This window comes from Stegostoma tigrinum, chromosome 24 (assembly GCF_030684315.1).
Source record: "Stegostoma tigrinum isolate sSteTig4 chromosome 24, sSteTig4.hap1, whole genome shotgun sequence".
In the NCBI taxonomy this organism is placed as follows: domain Eukaryota; kingdom Metazoa; phylum Chordata; class Chondrichthyes; order Orectolobiformes; family Stegostomatidae; genus Stegostoma; species Stegostoma tigrinum.
In genome coordinates, this window is record NC_081377.1 from 253,920 (window position 1) to 273,591 (window position 19,672).

Here is a 19,672-nt window from a genome sequence, read left to right on the forward strand (position 1 = left end):
CAAGCCGCACCTCCATTTCTTACCTACCACCTCATCCCACCTCCTTGACCTGTCCGTCTTCCCTGGACTGACCTATCCCCTCCCTACCTCCCCACCTATACTCTCTCCACCTATCTTCTTTACTCTCCATCTTCGGTCCGCCTCCCCCTCTCTCCCTATTTATTCCAGTTCCCTCTCCCCATCCCCCTCTCTGATGAAGGGTCTAGGCCCGAAACGTCAGCTTTTGTGCTCCTGAGATGCTGCTTGGCCTGCTGTGTTCATCCAGCCTCACATTTTATTATCAAGGATAAAACAGTTAATGTTTTGGGTCCAGTCACCCTTCCTCAGAACTGGTGGTGGCTCAGAAAACGTCAGATTATATGTAGTAAACAGGGAGGTGTGTGGGGGAGGGAGTAAACAATAAGATAGAGCCCAAAGAGAGACTGTTGGACAGACAAAGGAGTTGCTAACGATCAGGCTCGGAGGGTGAGTAGTTTTTAATGGGAACTGTTAGTGACTAACAACGGAGGCGGGGTGGGGGGGGTATGTAGTGGCAGGCTACGTGGTACCAAGCCCTGGTGCGTGGAGTGGGGGGCTGAGACATGGGAGAGTTTAGGCCGTTAAATTATTGAACTCAATATTGAGTCCAGAGAGTTGTAGGGTCCCCAAGTGGAAAATGAGGCATTCTTCCAGCTTGTGTTGAGCTTTGCTGGAACACTGCAGAGAGCCAGAGACAAAGATTATGGCCAGGGAGCAGGGTGGTGTGTTAAACTGGCAGGCAACAGGCAGTTCAGGGTCTCTTTGGCGTAGATGTTCTGCCAAGTAGTTGCCCAGTCTACGCTTTTCTTCCCCAGTGTAGAGGGGACCACATTGTGAGCAACAAAGGCTAGAATCTGGGAAGTGCAGGTGAAGTGTTGCTTCACCTGAAAGGTATGTTTGGGCACTTGGATACTGGGGAGTGAGGAGGTAAATGGGGAGGTGTTCCACCTTCACCAGTTACAGGAGAAAGGTGCCGTAGGGCTGTGGGGAGGTGTTGAGGGTGAAGGAAGTATGTCCCGAAGGGAACGGTCCCTGAGGAAGGCGGACAAGGGAGGGGAGGGGAATATGTGTCTAATGGTGGCATCTTGCTAGAGGTGGCGTAAATGGCGTCTGATAATCTTCTGGATGTGGATGCTAATGGGATGGTAGGTAAAGATAAGGGGACCCTACCGCTGTTGCGGGAGAGAAGAGAAGGGGTGAGGGTGAAAGTGCGGGAGATGGGTCAGACCTGGTTGAAGTGCCTGTTGACAATGGAACTGGGGAATCCTCAGCTGAGGAAGACTTTGGACATTTTGGAGGCTCCCTTGTCAAAGTTGGACTCATCTGAACATATGAGACGGAGGAACTGAAAGAATGGGATGGAGTCTTTACAGGAAGTGGGGTGTGAGCATGTATAGTACAGGTAGCTGTGGGAGTCAGTGGGTTTGTAATGGATATTAGTGGCCAGTCTATCCCCGGAAAAGAAAACAGAAATGTCAAGGAAAGGAGGAGTAAGAGATGGGCAAGGTGGAAATTGGACGCGAAATTGATGAAGTTTCCCAATTCCAGGTGAGAGTGGGAAGCAGCACCAATGATATCATCAATGTATCGGAGACAGTGTTGTGGGTGGGGGCTGGAATAGGACAGGAACAAGGAATGTTCCACGTACCACCTGAAGATACAGGCCTAACTGGGGGCCATGCAGGTACCCACAGCAACGCTCTTACCTGAAGAAAATGAGAGGAGTAAAAGGAGAAATGTGTAATATTTAGCCCTCTTTCAATTCACTAACCAAGCAAATATGTTGACCCTACACATTAAATTTGATTTTGTGCTATAGTCATTGGTATGACATCTTATCAAATGCCTTCTTGAAGTCCAAGTACTCCACATGTGACAGACATTAGGATAACAGGCCTGTAGTTTTCTGATTTCTATCGTTCTCCTTTCTTGAATGCAGGAGTTATATGCATTACGTTCTGATCTGAAGGGACCTTTCCAGAAACTAAGGAATTTGGAAAATGGCAATATCCAATACTTCACCAGTCACTTCTTTTAACTCTACTTAATATGGCAAGCCATATAAATACCGTGGCAACAACAGCAAGCCAGCAGCTAGGAATTCCTTGGTGAGTAGGTAAATTTCGAGCTCTCAAAAGCTGAGAACCCCAACTCCGAGATAATAGGAACTGAAGATACTAGAGAATCTGAGATGACAAGGTGTAGAGCTGGATGAACACAGGTCAAGCAGCATCAGAGGAGCAGGAAGGCTGACGTTTCGGGCTGAGACCCTTCTTCAGAAATTGGGGAGGGGAAGGGGGTTCTGAAATAAATAGGGAGGGAGGTGGATAGAAGATGGATACAGACGTTGATAGGTGGAGAGGAGACAGACAGGTCAAAGAGGTGGGGGTGAAGCCAGTAAAGGTGAGTAGAAGTAGAGAGGAAATAGGTCAGTCCAGGGAGGACAGACAGGTCAAGGGAGCAGGATGAGGTTAATAGGTAGGAGATGGGGGTGGGGCTTGAGGTGGGAGGAGGGGATTGGTTAGGGAGGCGGGGGTGAGCTGGGCTGGTTTTGGGATGCAGTAGGTGGAGGGGAGATTTTAAAGCTTGTGAAGTCCACATTGATACCATTGGGCTACAGGGTTCCCAAGTGGAATATGAGTTGCTGTTCCTGCAACCTTTGGCATCATTGTGGCACTGCAGGAGGCCCAGAATGGATATGTCATCTGCAGAATGGGAGGGGGAGTTGAAATGGTTTGCGACTGGGAGGTGCAGTTGTTTAGTGAGAATTGAGTGTAAGTACTCCGCTTGGTTTCCCTGATATAGAGGAGGCCACAACGGGTATAGCGGATGCAGTATACCACATTAGCAGATGTGCAGGTGAACATCTGCTTGATGTGGAAAGTCTTCTTGGGGCCTGGAATGGCAGTGAGAGAGGAGGTATGGAAGCAGGTGTAGCACGTCCTGCGGTTGCAGGGAAATGTGCCGTTTGTGGTGGAGCTGGAGGGGAGTGTGGAGTGGACAAAGGAGTTGCGGAGAGTGTAGTCCCTCCAGAAAGCCCTCACCCCCATCCCAGGCCCCAAGAAGACTTTCCTGCTGTATTCATCCAGCTCCACACCTTGTTAACCACAACTCAGGAGTGTGACAGAATACTCTTTAATTGCATGAATGATGCAACTTCAATAATGTTCAGGCTTCTCCCCTGTTCAAGAAGGGGAGTAGAGACAACCCTGGGAATTACAGACCTGTGAGCCTTACCTCAGTTGTTGGTAAAGTGTTGGAAAAGGTTATAAGTAGATAGGATTCATAATCATCTAGAAAAGAATAATTTGATTAGGGATAGTCAGCATGGTTTTGTGAAGGGAAGGTCGTGCCTCACAAACCTTACTGAGTTCTTCGAAGGTGACCGAACAGGTAGATGAGAGTAAACCGGTTGATGTGGTGTATATGGATTTCAGCAAGGCTTTCGATAAGGTTCCCCACAGTATGCTATTGTACAAAATGCGGAGGAATGGGATTGTGGGAGATATAGCAGTTTGGATCAGAAATTGGCTTGCTGAAAGAAGACAGAGGGTGGTAGTTGATGGGAAATGTTCATCCTGGAGACCAGTTACTAGTGGTGTACCGCAAGGGTCTGTGTTGGGTCCACTGCTGTTTGTCATTTTTATAAATGACCTGGATGAGGGCGAGGAATTTCAGGCGACACCAAGGTCGGTGGAGTTGCGGATAGTGCTGAAGGATGTTGTAGGTTGCAGAGAGACATAGATAAGCTGAAGAGCCAAGATGAGAGGTGGCAAATGGTGTTTAATGCAGACAAGTTTGAGGTGATGCACTTTGGTAGGAGTAACCGGAATGCAAAGTACAGGACTAATGGTAAGATTCTTGGTAGTGTAGATGAGCAGAGAGATCTCGGTGTCCATGTACACAGATCCTTGAAAGTTGCCACCCAGGTTGACAGGGCTGTTAAGAAGGCATACAGTGTTTTAGCTTTTATTAATAGAGGGATCGAGTTCCGGAACCACGAGGTTATGCTCCAGCTATACAAAACTCTGGTGCGGCCGCACTTGGAGTATTGAATACAGTTCTGGTCGCCGCATTATAAGAAGGATGTCGAAGCTTTGGAAAGGGTGCAGAGGAGATTTACTAGGATGTTGCCTGGTATGGAGGGAAGGTCTTACGAGGAAAGGCTGAGGGACATGAGGCTGTTTTCGTTAGAGAGAAGAAAGTTGAGAGGTGGCTTAATTGAGACATGTAAGATAATCAGAGGGTTAGATAGGGTGGATAGGGAGAGCCTTTTTCCTAGGATGGTGACGGCGAGCACGAGGGGGCATAGCTTTAAATTGAGGGGTGAAAGATATCGGACAGATGTCAGAGGTAGTTTCTTTACTCAGAGTAGTAAGGGAATGGAATGCTTTGCCTGCAACGGTAGTAAATTCGCCAACTTTAGGTACATTTAAGTCGTCATTGGACAAGCATATGGACGTACATGGAATAGTGTAAGTTAGATGGGCTTCAGATTGGTATGACAGATCGGCACAACTTCGAGGGCCGAAGGGCCTGTACTGTGCTGTAACGTTCTATGTTCTAACAGTTTCTGGCACAAAGAAGGAGGTGGAGGCAGGTTCTTCAAATGCTGAGTTGGATAGGTTTTTGATAGTGAGCAGAGGCATACATTTCAGGGTGCAGGCAGGAATGTGGAACTGATGGCACAACCAGATCAGTCATGGTCTTAGTGAACCCATGTCACATCTCAAGACTGATTTCTTTTTTTAAAAAAAAAATCATGTTTCCACTGTCCCTGTAATCAATATAGGCCTCGACAACAGTATGAAATGAATAAATTCTCTCTCCAGATTACTCACTTTCCAAAATATTCGAATGTGCATTTTTTCATCTTGAGCAGAACCTTCAAAATGCCACCAGACGTCAGGTGTCCCCACAGGAGCTACAACAGAAAAACAATAGTTAACTGAGGATTTTTCAATGTCATGGATTAGTGCTCTGCCTGTTTTGGATATTTTTGAGGAATCTATAATTGACAGCAATACTCTTATCTGAAACATGCTGTTGCTTCCTGTGCATTCAAATATGAGACAATATAGAGGCAGATTTATAATGTAAGTAAACCCTTCTGTTAATCTTCTGGGAGTGTTTGAAGCAGATGGTGTGGAGGGAGCTTTACTCTGAATCTGACCCCATGTTGTACAGAGGAGCTCAAACAGTTCATCCACTTCACCAACACCTTCCACGCCAACCTCAAGTTCACCTGGGCCATCTCCAACACATCCCTCACCTTCCTGGACCTCTCAGTCTCCATCTCAGGCAACCAGCTTGTAACTGATGTCCATTTCAAGCCCACCGACTCCCACAGCTACCTAGAATACACCTCCTCCCACTCACCCCCCACCCCCTGCAAAAATTCCATCCCCTATTCCTAATTCCTCCGCCTCCGCCGCATCTGCTCCCAGGATGAAGCATTCCATTCCCGCACATCCCAGATGTCCAAGTTCTTCAAGGACCGCAACTTTCCCCCCAAAGTGGTCGAGAACGCCCTTGACCGCGTCTCCTGCATTTCCCGCAATACATCCCTCACACGCTGCCCCAGCTACAACCGCCCAAAGAGGATCCCCCTCGTTCTCACACACCACCCCACCAACTTCCGGATACACGCATCATCCTCCGACACTTCCGCCATCTACAATCCGACCACCACCCAAGACATTTTTCCATCCCCACCCTTGTCTGCATTCCGGAGAGACCACTCTCTCCATGACTCCCTTGTTCGCTCCACACTGCCCTCCAACCGCACCACACCCAGCAGCTTCCCCTGCAACCGCAGGAAGTGCTACACTTGCCCCCATACCTCCTCCCTCACCCCTATCCCAGGCCCCAAGATGACTTTCCATATTAAGCAGAGGTTCACCTGCACATCTGCCAATGTGGTATACTGTATCCATTGTACCCGGTGTGGCTTCCTCCACATCGGGGAAACCAAGCGGAGGCTTGGGGACTGCTTTGCAGAACACCTCCGCTCGGTTCGCAATAAACAACTGCATCTCCCAGTCATGAACCATTTCCACTTCCCCTCCCATTCTTTAGATGACATGTCCATCATGGGCCTCCTGCAGTACCACAATGATGCCACCTGAAGGTTGCAGGAACAGCAACTCATTTTCCGCTTGGGAACCCTGCAGCCCAATGGAATCAATGTGGACTTCACCAGCTTCAAAATCTCCCCTTCCCCCACCGCGTCACACAACCAGCCCAGCCTGTCTCTGCCTCCCTAACCTGTTCTTCCTCTCACCCATCCCTTCCTCCCACCCCAAGCCGCACCTCCATTTCCTACCTACTAACGTCATCCCACCTCCTTGACCTGTCCGTCTTCCCTGGACTGATCTATCCCCTCCCTACCTCCCCACCTATACTCTTCTCCACCTATCTTCTTTTCTCCATCTTCGGTCTGCCTCCCCCTCTCTCCCTATTTATTCCAGAACCCTCACCCTACCACCCTCTCTGAGCTTTTGTGCTCCTGAGATGCTGCTTGGCCTGCTGTGTTCATCCATCTCCACACTTTGTTATCTTGGATTCTCCAGCATCTGCAGTTCCCATTACCTCTCCCATGTTGTACTGGGAAGTGTTTGATGAAACAGTAGTGTGAGAGTGCTACTCTGTGTTGAGGAACATAGGAACGGGAGTACACCATATAGCCCCTCAGATCTGATCCTCTATTCAGTGAGATCATAGCTGATCTGCGGCCTAACTCCATATATCGACCTTTGTCAATATCCCTTCTCTTCCTACCTTGACTCAGTCTTCTCCCATGGCCCAATCCCTACCCACATACATCCATGATTCATCTGACGCCTAATGCTGGTTTCAAAGCCTCCAGTTTCCCGGCTCCAGCCACCTCTGCTTTACCTTGGATGTGCAATCCCTTTACACGTCCATCCCCCACAAGGAGGGTCTTAGGGCTCTCCGCTATTTCCTGCAGCAAGGACCTGAACCATCCCCATCCACCACCACTCTCCTCCGCTTGGCTGATCTTGTCCTCAACCTCAACAACTTCTCTTTCACCTCCTATCATTTTCTTCAGGTAAGAGGGGTTGCCATGTGTACCCGCATGGGTCCAAGTTATGCCTGCCTCTTCGTGGGGTATGTGGAACATTCCTTGTTCCAGTCCTATTCTGGCCCCCACCCACAACTCTTTCTCCGAAACATCGATGATATCATCGGTGCTGCTTCCCTCTTTCGATGGGAATTGGAAAACTTCAACAATTTCACCTCCAATTTCCACCCTGCCCTCACTGTTACCTGGTCTATCTCTGACTCCTCCCTTCGGTTCCTCGACATTTCTGTTTCCATTTCTGGGGATAGACTGGCCACCTAATATCCATTACAAACCCACTGACTCCCACAGCTAACTGGATTATACATCCTCACACCCCATTTCCTGTAAAGACTCCCTCCCATTCTCTCAGGTCCTCCATCTCCATTGCATATGTTCTGATGAGGCCAAGGGAGCCTCCGAAATGTCCATGTTCTTCCTCAACTGAGGATTCCATAGCTCCATTATCAACAGTGCCCTCAATCGGGTCTGACCCATCTCCCGCACTTCTGCCCTCACCCCTTCTCTTCCCTCCCGCAACAGTGATTAGGGTTCCCCTTATCCTCACCAATCATCCCTCCAGCATCCACATCCAGAAGATCATCAGACACCATTTCCGCCACCTCCAGCAAGATGCCACCTCCGGACAATGTTCCCCTCCCCTCCCTTGTCCACCTTCTGCAGGGACCATTCCCTCTGGGACACCCTGGTATGTACTTCCTTCACCCCTAACACCTCCCCACAGCCCTACGGCAACTTCCCCTGTAACCAGCAAAGGTGCAACACCTGCCCATTTACCTCCTCCCTCCCCAGTATCCAAGGGCCCAAACATACCTTCCAGGTGAAGCAACACTTCTTGCACTTCCCAGAATCTAGTCTACTGCATTCGCTGCTCACAATATGGTCCCCTCTACATTGGGGAAGAAAAGTGTAGACTGGGCAACTACTTGGCAGAATATCTATGTTCTGCTCGCAAAAAAAGACCTAGAACCACCTGTTACCTGCCACTTCAATGCACCACCTTTCTCCCTGACAAACACCTCTGATTCCGGCTTGCTACAGTGATCCTGTGAAGCCCAGTGCAAGCTGGAGGAACAACACCTCATTTTCCACTTGCGGATCCTACCGCCCTCCGGATTCAATATTGAGTTCAATAACTTTAGGGCCTAAACTCCCCCATGTCGCAGCCCCCACCCCACACCCCAGGCCTTGTTACCACATAGCCTGCCACTACGCACCCACTGTTGTTAGTCACTAACAGTCCCCATTAACAACTATTCACCCTCCCAGCCTGATTGTTAGCTACTCTTTCTCTCTCTTTGGGCTCTATCCTATCGGTTACTCCTGACCCCACCCACCTCCCCACTTTCTGCATATAAACTAACGTTTTCCCAGCCGCCACCAGTTCTGAGGAGGGTCACTGGACCTGAAATGTGAACTGTTTTCTCCTCCACAAATGCTGCTGAGCTTTTCCAGCCACTTTGTTTTTGTTTCCCTTTAATTCCTTTGCTTAACAAAAACTGATCTATCTCAGATTTAAAATTAACAACTGATTCTGCATCAACTGCCATTTGTGGAAGACGGTTCCAAATATCCTTTGTGCATGGACATGATTCCAAACATCTCTCCTGAAGGATCTGGCCCTAATTCTCAGACTATGCTCCTTGTTCTAGAATCACCAACCAGTGGAACCAGTTTACCTTTCTCCACAGGGTTAAAATTGTTTCAGAGATAGTAGGAACTGCAGATGCTGAAGAAGCTGAGATAACAACGTGTAGGGCTGGATGAACACAGCAGGCCGAGCAGCATCAGAGGAGCAGGAAGGCTTAGGGTGTCTTTCCTAAGATATGTTTTCCAAATCTGCTTGCTGTGTACCAAGTAGGGTCTGATCAGTTTTGTGTAACTGCAGCATAATTTCTGCATCTTCATACACCTGTCCTCTAGATACAAAGGCCAGCATTTCAGTAGCTTTCTCAATTATTTTCTCCAACTGTTCATGACATTTTAAAGATCTATTGACCTGAACCCCCCAAGAGTATTTGGACAACCCCTGTATTTAATACCCCACCATCTAGTAAGTATCCCTTTTCAAGCCTCCCACTTGCTTAAATTGAGCTAACAAAGTGTGAAGCTGGATGAACACAGCAGGCCAAGCAGCATCTTAGGAGCACAAAAGCTGACATTTCGGGCCTAGACCATTCATCAGAGAGTTTTTGTGCTCCTAAGATGCTGCTTGGCTTGCTGTGTTCATCCAGCTTCACACTTTGTTATCTTGGATTCTCCAGCATCTGCAGTTCCCATCATCTCTGCTTAAATTGAGCTCAATTTGCCACAGTTCTGGCAATGTACTTAGTCAACCAATATCCCTTTGTAATTTTGTGCTGTCATCATTAACATTGTGTCATCAGCAATTTTGGATATATGATTTTCTATGCTATTATCCAAGTCATTAATTATGGACGTACATGGAATAGTGTCGGTTAGATGGGCTTGAGATCGGTATGACAGGTCGGCACAACATCAAGGGCCGAAGGGCCTGTACTGTGCTGTAATGTTCTATGTTCTATTAATAAACAATGTGAATAATGAAGCTGTAACTCATCCTTGAAGGACACCATTGGTCACATCCTGCCAATTTGAGAATTTAACTATTACCCCTACGTTCTGTTGCCTGCCACTCTACCAATTTCCCAGCATGTCAGTAATTTGGTCAAAGTTCTGTAGGCTTCTGTGTCAGTAAACAGTAGTTTATGTGGGACTTTCTCAAGTGCCTTCTGGAAGTCCACAAAGACGGCATCCATAGACATTCCCTGTCCAACACCTTAGTCGCCTCTTCAAAATATTCAATGAGATTTGTCAAGCATGACGTACTGTCATGAATCCAGGCTGGCTTTCCCTACCCTTGGGTATAGGCTCCAAAAATTTCTCAACCACAGGTGTGAGGCTAACTGGCTTGTAATTTCCCAGGTCTCCTCTTTCACCCTTCCTAAAAAGTGGAGCGTTATGTGAAATTTTCCAATCCAGAGGACAGCTCCTATATCGAAAGTCAAGGTATCAAAAATGTCCTCCCCTAGTTCCTTTTAATATCTTTTTTAAAATTAATTTTTACTAACACTTACTAATTATTAATCCTGTGCTTGTACCTGTACTGGTACAAATGTTCACTCTAATTTGTCATCATAGATGCTGCCAGACCCGCTGTGTTCAACAAGCAATTTCTGTTTCTGTTATTCTGTGTCATGTTGTACTTGTCCTGGGAGTGTTTGATGGGGTCAGTGTAGAAAGAATTTTATTCTGTATCTAAATCCGTGCTGTACTTGTCCTTGGAGTGTGTGATGGAGATTGAAGAGAGAAAACGTCATTCTGTTTGAAACCTGTGTTGTCTCAGTCCTGGAATTGTTTGATGGGGATAATTAATATGTGCTCTTATATAATCTGTTCTCAAACTTGTCCAACTCTATCCCTCTACAATAAAGCCAAGTGCTTGTTTTGATTTTTGATGGCCTGTGGGACACCATTTAAGGTAAATTCTTTAAAACTGCCGTTTCAGTATTCTTTCAGTTTAAATTTGGAAAGTCGTTGGGGCCTCAAATTCCACTGAGCATCACAAGATTCATTTTAGAGTTGTTTACCATGGGACCTGGCTCACTTGGTTCCATTTTAGGGTATTCTTTGCTATTCTCTGACTTGTGTGTCAGTGCCACCCACTGCCTGACGTCTGCATCAGGAAGAACACATCACCAAATAAAATAAACACACACCTGCTGGAACTGCCATCCCACCTCCTGGGGAGCCCCCCAAAACTACACAGATGCCAAAGACCTTCCGTTCCTGGCCAGCTGCAGTGTTTCAGCCCTATCAAACTCCCAAGCAGCTAGACCAGGATCCCCTACCTTGCTGAGGCTCACTCCCTCTGCACACAACAGTGGCCCACAACTGAAGTGAAGAATATGTGGAGCTGCTGAACTCCACCTGGAACAGAGCAGGATCTTCCCCTCAATCTCTGACCCCTCCCTGCCAATAATCATCCTTTGTCCCCTACATGGCCCATTTCTAAGGCTAAGCCTTTTTAAAAAAGTCAATGAAAAGGTGTCGAATGGAGGCCAGGTCACGTATGAACTTTCAGGAATGGCTCACCAGCCCAAGGAAAGACCTAAGCCCTGGAACAGATGCGGCAACCAGGGCACTTTTTTGATTAGGCTCACTTTATCTTCCAACAAGTAGCCTGGTCTTGTTGACTCTGTAGCCCAAGTAGGTCAATGTACGATGCCTGGGACACATTTTTTTTTCCCTTTATAAAGCACATGCTCACCTGCAAGAAATCTCTAAGAATTATGTCCGAGTTATCTAAGTGCTTCTTATTGGTCTTCCCTGTTTTAGCACATCATGTAGGTAAATAGAGACCTGAGGTAGACCTTTACAAGTGTGAGGTGATGCACTTTGGTAGGAGTAACCAGAAGGCAAAGTACAGGGCTAATGGTAAGATTCTTAGTAGTGTAGATGAGCAGAGAGATCTCTGTGTCCATGTACACAGATCCTCGAAAGTTGCCACCCAGGTTGACAGGGCTGTTAAGAAGGCATACAGTGTTTTAGCTTTTATTAATAGAGGGATTGAGTTCTGGAACCAAGAGGTTATGGTGAAGCTGTACAAAACTCTAGTGCGGCCGCACTTGGAGTATTGAATACGGTTCTGGTCACTGCATTATAAGAAGGATGTGGAAGCTTTGGAAAGGTTGCAGAGAAGATTTACTAGGATGTTGCCTGGTATAGAGGGAAGGTCTTACGAGGAAAGGCTGAGGGACTTGAGGCTGTTTTCATTAGAGAGAAGAAGGTTGAGAGGTGGCTTAATTGAAACATATAAAATAATCAGAGGGTTGGATAGGGAGAGCCTTTTTCCTAGGATGGTGACGGCGAGCACAAGGGGGCATAGCTTTAAATTGAGGGGTGAAAGATATAGGACAGATGTCTGAGGTAGTTTCTTTACTCAGAGTAGTAAGGGAATGGAACACTTTGCCTGCAACGGTAGTAGATTCAACAACTTTAGGTACGTTGTAGTCGTCATTGGATAAGCATATGGACGCACGTGGAATAGTGTAGGTTAGATGGGCTTGAGATCGGTATGACAGGTCGGCACAACATCGAGGGCCGAAGGCCCTGTACTGTGCTGTAATGTCCTATGTTTATAAAATGTTCTCCAGTGTCCATTGAAAAATTGCACAGGCTGATGATATTCCAAATAGTAGTGTTGCGTATTGGTACAAACCCTTTATGGGTATTGATGAGAGCAGAACTCTGGGAATCTTCATCTAAATGCAATTGCAAGTATGCGTGGCTCATGTCCAGCTTTGTGAAGGACACCCCCTGCCAGCTTTGTGTATAAATCCTGTGAAAGGGATTGGGTATTTGTCCAGCTGCAAAAAGCAGTTTACTCTGATTAAAATCTCCAAAGGTGGGCTTCACAATCAGTATGACTGGTGCTGCCCATTTTGCCAAATGTATTGGTTTGATGATCCCTTCATATTCCAGCTTCCCGATTTCTGCCTCTAGTTTTGTGTGGAAGGCAAATGCCACTGGATGGACCTTACAGAATCATGGAATTGCTTCCTCATCAACATGCAAGGTGGCCTTAATTCCTTTGTCAGACCCGCCGCCTTCCTGAAAAACCTCTGGGTGTTTAATTAGGGCTCAGGCAACCATTTTCCATTGAAAAAATGATGAGCCGATGTTGGTGAATCTTTCACAACAAATCTCGACCCATCAAGCTTGTGCCCGAGCCATTGACTACAATCAAGTAACTGAACCCACTGCTTCTTGTAAGAGACTGGAACTGGAGATGTACCCTTAATCTGAAAAGGATTTCTAGTATTAGTACTCAGCCTAACTGAGGCCTTATGCAAACTTAAGCGTTGGGGACCAGAGCCAATTCTGGTAAACACTGCTTCCGTGATCACTCTCTCACACACACACACTCTCACGAGCTCTCTCTCTCTCTCTCTCTCTCGCACGCGCGCGCTCCCCCCCTCTCTCTCTCGTGCGCGCGCCCCCCCTCTCTCTCTCGTGCGCGCGCTCCCCCTCTCGCTCTCTCGTGCGCGCGCTGCCGCCTCTCTCTCGCGCGCGCGCCCCCTCTCCCACGCGTGTGCGCGCTCCCTCTCCCTCTCTCTCTCTCTCACACGCACGCTGCCACACACCCACGCTGACACTTCGCGAGAGACTAGCTTTTAGTGCTGTGGTCATTGAACTATTAACTCTTTGTGGTCTGGTTTGAATGCAGCTTTGTTTAATGGTTGTTAAATGTTGTCTTATGTAATATTTGTGTTTTTTAATTCTCTGGAGTTCAAGATCTGGGAGTGCTTTGAAATTAGTTTGCTGTCTGGATATCTGTATCAATGTGGAACATGTCTGGTTAATGTAATGTCCTTTTAAGGAACTATCTTTGGTTGCGCAAAGCAAAAATCTGCAATGAAATTTTTTTTTAAAGCTTGGTAAACATTTACATCTTGGAATTGGAAATTATCACATTTGGAATTTCATCTTCTGGCCAGAGTGAACTTCCAAATTCTATTTTAACACATGAGTGAATCTTTAATTCTGGATGAGATGATTTGCTTATTGTAAATGTACTTTGGTGTGAAAGTATCCAAGTAATAGGAAAGTTGGAATTTTGGAAATGCAATTTTCTCTGAACAAAATCCCTGATGAAACTAATATCAAAGTGTTTAAAAACAGTGTACAATCTAACAAAGGAGATGGGCTTTTTCTATGTTATTTATAAGACATTTATTTCTGAAATGGAGGAAGAGAGAGAGTTGATGTAATTATGTCCAGGAGTTACCACCCCACCCCTTAAACATTACTAATTAACCCATTCTGCTTGAAGTGGAATGGATGGATGGTGTTTTGTTTTTCAATGACTGAAAGACATTGAAGGCTTTCATGGATAGCTACGAACCTCTGAACCTGTCTGCAGACTTTCAAAGTTTTCAGCACAGTGATGGGTGAGGTATCCTCAATCCATCAAACCAATCATTAATAGCACATCTCAGCATCGGAGAACTACTGCGATAACATTAAAAGTATTGGGTATCAGGAATTTCAATGCATAAAAATTGTTGGCGACTTTGGGGGAGTAAACAGAATTTTGAATTTGAACAAATCTACACAGGAGATGTATCAAATGTCCAGAATGAGTTATAAAGTAACTTTAAACTATGTGTGCCATCTTAGAGATAGAATGAACAAAGCATGTTTTGACTGAATCAAACGGAAATGTTGGATTTCTGTTTTAAACTATTATAAGATGATTTACCATGGACTACATATCTCTTTAGATCTCTGGAATTAGATAGGTGGCAGTAGTTAAATTGCAAAATTGGATGAGATGAGGTAATTAGGGATGGAGTGAAGTGATGGGGAAAGAAATAGAACAATGATTTGAAATGGCAATTGAAGTTATAACATGCATTTTAGTGGAAGAGAATTTTAGGTTAGAGCAGTAAACTATAGCTTTCTCTTGTTGATGTTTGTGTACTTGTCTTTCAAAGAACAAAGAAAATTACAGCACAGGAACAGGCCCTTTGGCCCTCCAAGCCTGTGCCGATTTGAGATCCTGTGTCAAACCTGTCATCTATTTTCTAAAGGTCTGTGTCCATTTGCTCCCTGCCCATCCATGTACCTGTCCAGATAAATCTTAAAAGACGCTAATGTGTCTGCGTCTACCACCTCTGCTGGCAACACGTTCCAGGCACCCACCACCCTCTGTGTAAAGAACTTTCAAAGTATATCTCCCTTAAACTTTCCTCCTCTCTCTCTTTTTTTGAACTCATCACCCCTAGTAATTGAGTCCCCCACTCTGGGTGGGGGGGGGGGGAAGCTTCTTGCTGTCCACCCTTTCTCTACCCCTCATGATTTTATAGACCTCAATCAGGTCCCCCCCCTTAATCTCCGTCTTTCTAATGAAAATAATCCTAATCTACTCAACCTCTCTTCGTAGCTAGCACCCTCCATACCAAGCAACATCCTGGTGAACCTCCTCTGCACCATCTCCAAAGCATTCACATCCTTTTGGTAATGTGGCAACCAGAACTGTACACAGTACTCTAAATGTGGCCGAACCAAAGTCTCATACAACTGTAACATGACCTGCCAACTCTTGTACTCAATACCCCGTCCGATGAAGGAAAGCATGTCTTATGCCTTCTTGACCACCCTATTGACCTGCGTTGCCACCTTCAGGGAACAATGGACCTGAACACTCGGATCTCTCTGTTCATCATTTTCCCATTTACTTTATAGTTCGCCCTTGAATTTGATCTTCCAAAATGCATCACCTCGCATTTGCCTGGATTGAACGCCATCTGCCATTTATCTGCCCAACTCTCTAGTCTATCTATATTCTGCTGTAATCTCTGACAGTCCCCTTCACTATCTGCTACTCCACCAATCTTAGTGTCATCTGCAACTTGCTGATCAGACCACCTACATCTTCCTCCAAATCATTTACATATATCACAAATCAACAGTGGTCCCAGCACAGATCCCTGTGGAACACCACTGGTCACAGGTCTCCAATTTGAGAAACTCCCTTCTACTACTCTGTCTCCTGTAGCCTAGCCAGTTTTTTTTTTATCCATCTAGCTAGCACACCCTGGACCCCATGTGACTTCACTTTCTCCATCAGCCTGCCATGGGGAACCTTACCAAACGCCTTACTGAAGTCCATGTATGTGACATCTACAGCCTTTCCCTCATCAATCAACTTTGTCACGTCCTCAAAGAATTCTATTAAGACATGACATTCCCTGCTCAAAACCATGTTGCCTATCACCGATAAGCCCTTTTTTTCTTCCAAATGGGAATAGATCCTATCCCTCAGTATCTTCCCCAGTAGCTTCCCAAGCACTGACGTCAGGCTCACCAGTCGATAATTACCTGGATTATCCTTGCTACCCTTCTTAAACAAGGGGACAACATTAGCAAACCTCCAGTACTCCGGGACCTCACCCGTGTCTAAGGATGCTGCGAAGATATCTGTTAAGGCCCCGGCTATTTCCCCTCTCGCTTCCCTCAATAACCTGGGATAGATCCCATTCCGACCAGGGGACTTGTCCACCTTAATGTCTTTTAGGGTACCCAACACTTCCTCCTTCCTTATGTCAACTTGACCTAGAGTAAGCAAACATCTATCCCTAACCTCAACATCTGTCATGTCCCTCTCCTTGGTGAATACTGATGCAAAGTACTCATTAAGAATGTCACCCATTTTCTCTGACTCAGTGCATAACTTTCCATCTTTGTCCTTAAGTGGGCCAATCCTTCCTCTAGTTACCCTCTTGCTCTTTTATATATGAATAAAAAGCTTTGGGATTTTCCTTAACCATGTTTGCCAGCAATATCTCATGTCCTCTCTTAGTTCTCTTAATCCCTCGTTTTTGATTCGCTCGACATTCCCCATTTTCTTCCAAAGCTTCGTCTGCCTTCAGTCACCTAGACCTCATGTATGCTTCCTTTTTCCTCTTGGCTAGTCTCTCAATTTCACCTGTCATCCAGGGTTCCCTAATCTTGCCTTTTCTATTCCACATTTTCACAGGAACAAGTCTCTCCTGCACGCTAATCAAACTCTCTTTAAAAGCCTCCCACATATCAAATGTGGATTTATCTTAAAACAGTTTCTCCCAATCTACATTCCCCAGATCCTGCCGAATCTTGGTATAGTCGGCCTTCCCCCAGTTTAGAACTCTTCCTTTAGGACCACTCCCATCTTTGTCCATGAGTATTGTAAAACTAAGGGAATTGTGGTCACTATTTCCAAAGTAGTCCCCTACTGTAATTTCAACCACCTGGCCGGGTTCATTCCCGAACACCAGGTCCAGTATGGCCCCTTCCCGAGTTGGACTACGTACATACTGCTCTAGAAAACCCTCCTGGACATACCTTACAAATTCTGCTCCATCTTGACCCCTAATACTGAGTGAATCCCAGTCAATGTTGGGAAAAATAAAATATCCCATCACCACCACCCTGTTTCTCCTACACCTTTCCATCATCTGTTTACATATTTGTACCTCTATCTCACGCTCGCTGTTGGGAGGCCTGTAGTAAAGCCCCAACATTGTTACTGCATCCTTCCTATTTCTGAGTTCTACCAATATTGCCTCACTGCTTGAGTCCTCCATGGAGCCCTCCTTCAGTGTGGCTGTGATATCATCTTTGACCAGTATTGCAACTCCTCCACCCCTTTTACCTCCATCTCTATCCCGTCTGAAGCAGCGATATCCTGGGACAACTAATTGCCAATCATGCCCTTCCCTCAACCAAGTCTTAGTAATAGCAATAACATCATACTCCCAGGCACCGATCCAAGCCCTAAGCTCATCTGCCTTGTCTACTACACTTCTCGCATTAAAACAAATGCACCTCAGACCACCTGTCCCTTTGTGTTCATTATCTGCTCCCCGACTACTTTTCCCTTTAGTCACTCTGACTCCATTATCTCGTTCCCTACAGGCTTTCGTTTCTACCTCTTTTCTGTCCAATATTTGGTTCCCATCCCCCGCCACATTAGTTTAAACTCTCCCCCACAGCATTAGCAAAAGCACCGCCAAGGACATTGGTTCCAGTTCTGCCCCGGTGTAGGCCGTCCGATTTTATGATAGTCCCACCTTCCCCAGAACGGTTTCCAATGTCCCAACACCTCCCTCCTGCACCATCTCTCAAGCCATGCATTCATCCTGGCAATTCTTTCACATCTGTACTGACTAGCACGTGGCACTGGTAGCAATCCTGAGATTACTACCTTTTGAGGTCCTACTTTTTAACTTGGCTGCTAACTCCCTAAATTCTGCTTGTCGGACCTCATCCCATTTTCTACCTGTATCATTGATGCCTGTATGCACCACGACAGCTGGCTGTTCACCCTCCTCCTTCAGAATGTCCTGCAGTTGATGTGAAACGTCGCTGACCCGTGCACCTGGGAGGCAACATACCATTTGGGAGTCTCGTTTTCGACCGCAGAACCGCCTATCTACTCCCCTTACAATTGAATCCCAATGACTATCGCCCTTCCACTCATTTTCCCGCCCTTCTGTACAGCAGAGCCAGCCACGGTGCCGTGAACCTGGCTACTGCTACCTTCCCCTGGTGAGCCATCTCCCCTAACAGTATCCAAACCCGAATACCTGTTTTGGAGGGAGATGATCGCAGGGGACACCTGCACTGCCTTCCTGCTCCTCCTCTGCCTTTTGGTCACCCATTCCCTTTCTCCCTCAGCAATCCTAATCTGTGGTGTGACCAACTTGCTAAACGTGCTAGCCACGACCCCCTCAACATCGCGTATGCTCCAAAGTGAGTCCATCAGCAGCTCCAGAGCCATCATGCGGTCTAACAAGAGCTGCAGCTGGACACACTTCTTGCATGAAGGAGTCAGGGACATCAGCCCTGTCCCTGAGCTCCCACATTGAGCAAGAGGAGCACAACACGGGTGTGAGATCTCCTGACATTGTTAAACTTAACTCAGATAAATGAAAAAGGAACGAGAGACCTGAACTTGGTGATCAAGCCACTGCCTGAGACATCAGGACTGTATGTGGAGAGATAAATAAAATCTCATAAATCTTTTGATATGATCATATGAGAGTCGAGAATGCATGACATGGTTTTGGGATAGCGATGTAAGTGTACGAAAGTGATTGTTGCCTTGGAAGTAATCAACATGAGGGAATGTTTGGTTTAAAAAATAATTTGGCACTGAAGAATGGGTCTCAGACATGTACACCTACTTGACAAATAATTAGTGTGGCTAGGAAGAGCCCCAGAGCATAGTTTAAACGATAAAGACACTGACACATAATCCATAGAGAAACTGACTTCAAAACAATGATAGTGAGCTGAAGTGGAAGGGTCCGAAACTGTTGACATACAGATACCTCAAAAAAGACAGCTAAGAAATTTGAATTCATGTATGATGTTAATGAGCAACCAGTGATTGAGCTTGAAGCTTAATAACAATTGTTATAATAGCCCAAGATAAGGAACTTGATTGCATCATTTTTTGTTGTTCTGATTCTTGTTCTGTATTTCTTGTTTATGTTGCTTAAATGTTGGATTCAGCAAATGCCTAAAATTCTTTATTTTACTGCTCTTCGATACTCCAGGTGACCTACATATTATTACTAGGTTTGTTTGTGTGATTCTGTCTGGGAAGAATCAAAAGTAGGGGGAGTATATTGAAAATTGTGTGATCAAGCTACGGCGTAACAAGGGTTAAATTTACATACAGTTGCATAAACCTGGGTGTGGTCGAAAGTAAGGAAATCAATCTAAAGCAGACATGAGAGTACATGACGAATGGATTGTTGCCTAGACCTTGTGATTATAGGGTATGGGGAACAGCTTTCGAGTATGTCACAGAGGATCAAGTCAAAGTGTTTAAAAAACACAATTAAAGCTGTTGCTGCAGAGGTCGCAACTTCCAACTATGTAGTCAACAAAGAAAAAGAAATAAAGCCAGATATTTGACAAGATCGTGGACGCGTTCCTCTTTTCTTAGTGATCTAACACAAATCCTTTCGTTGG

The 19,672-nt window shown here is 46.0% G+C and overlaps 1 protein-coding gene across 2 annotated transcripts in view; it reads right to left on the reverse strand.

The window, feature by feature from the left end:
- The window catches only part of LOC125465071 (granulocyte colony-stimulating factor receptor-like), a 176,390-nt gene that overhangs the window by 71,630 nt on the left and 85,088 nt on the right, over positions 1–19,672 (reverse strand). For both annotated transcript variants that reach the window (XM_048558159.2, XM_048558158.2), the window contains exon 8: positions 4,860–4,942. In XM_048558159.2, coding sequence (XP_048414116.2) covers positions 4,860–4,942 — 83 coding nt within the window. The remainder of the gene's footprint in view (positions 1–4,859; positions 4,943–19,672) is intronic.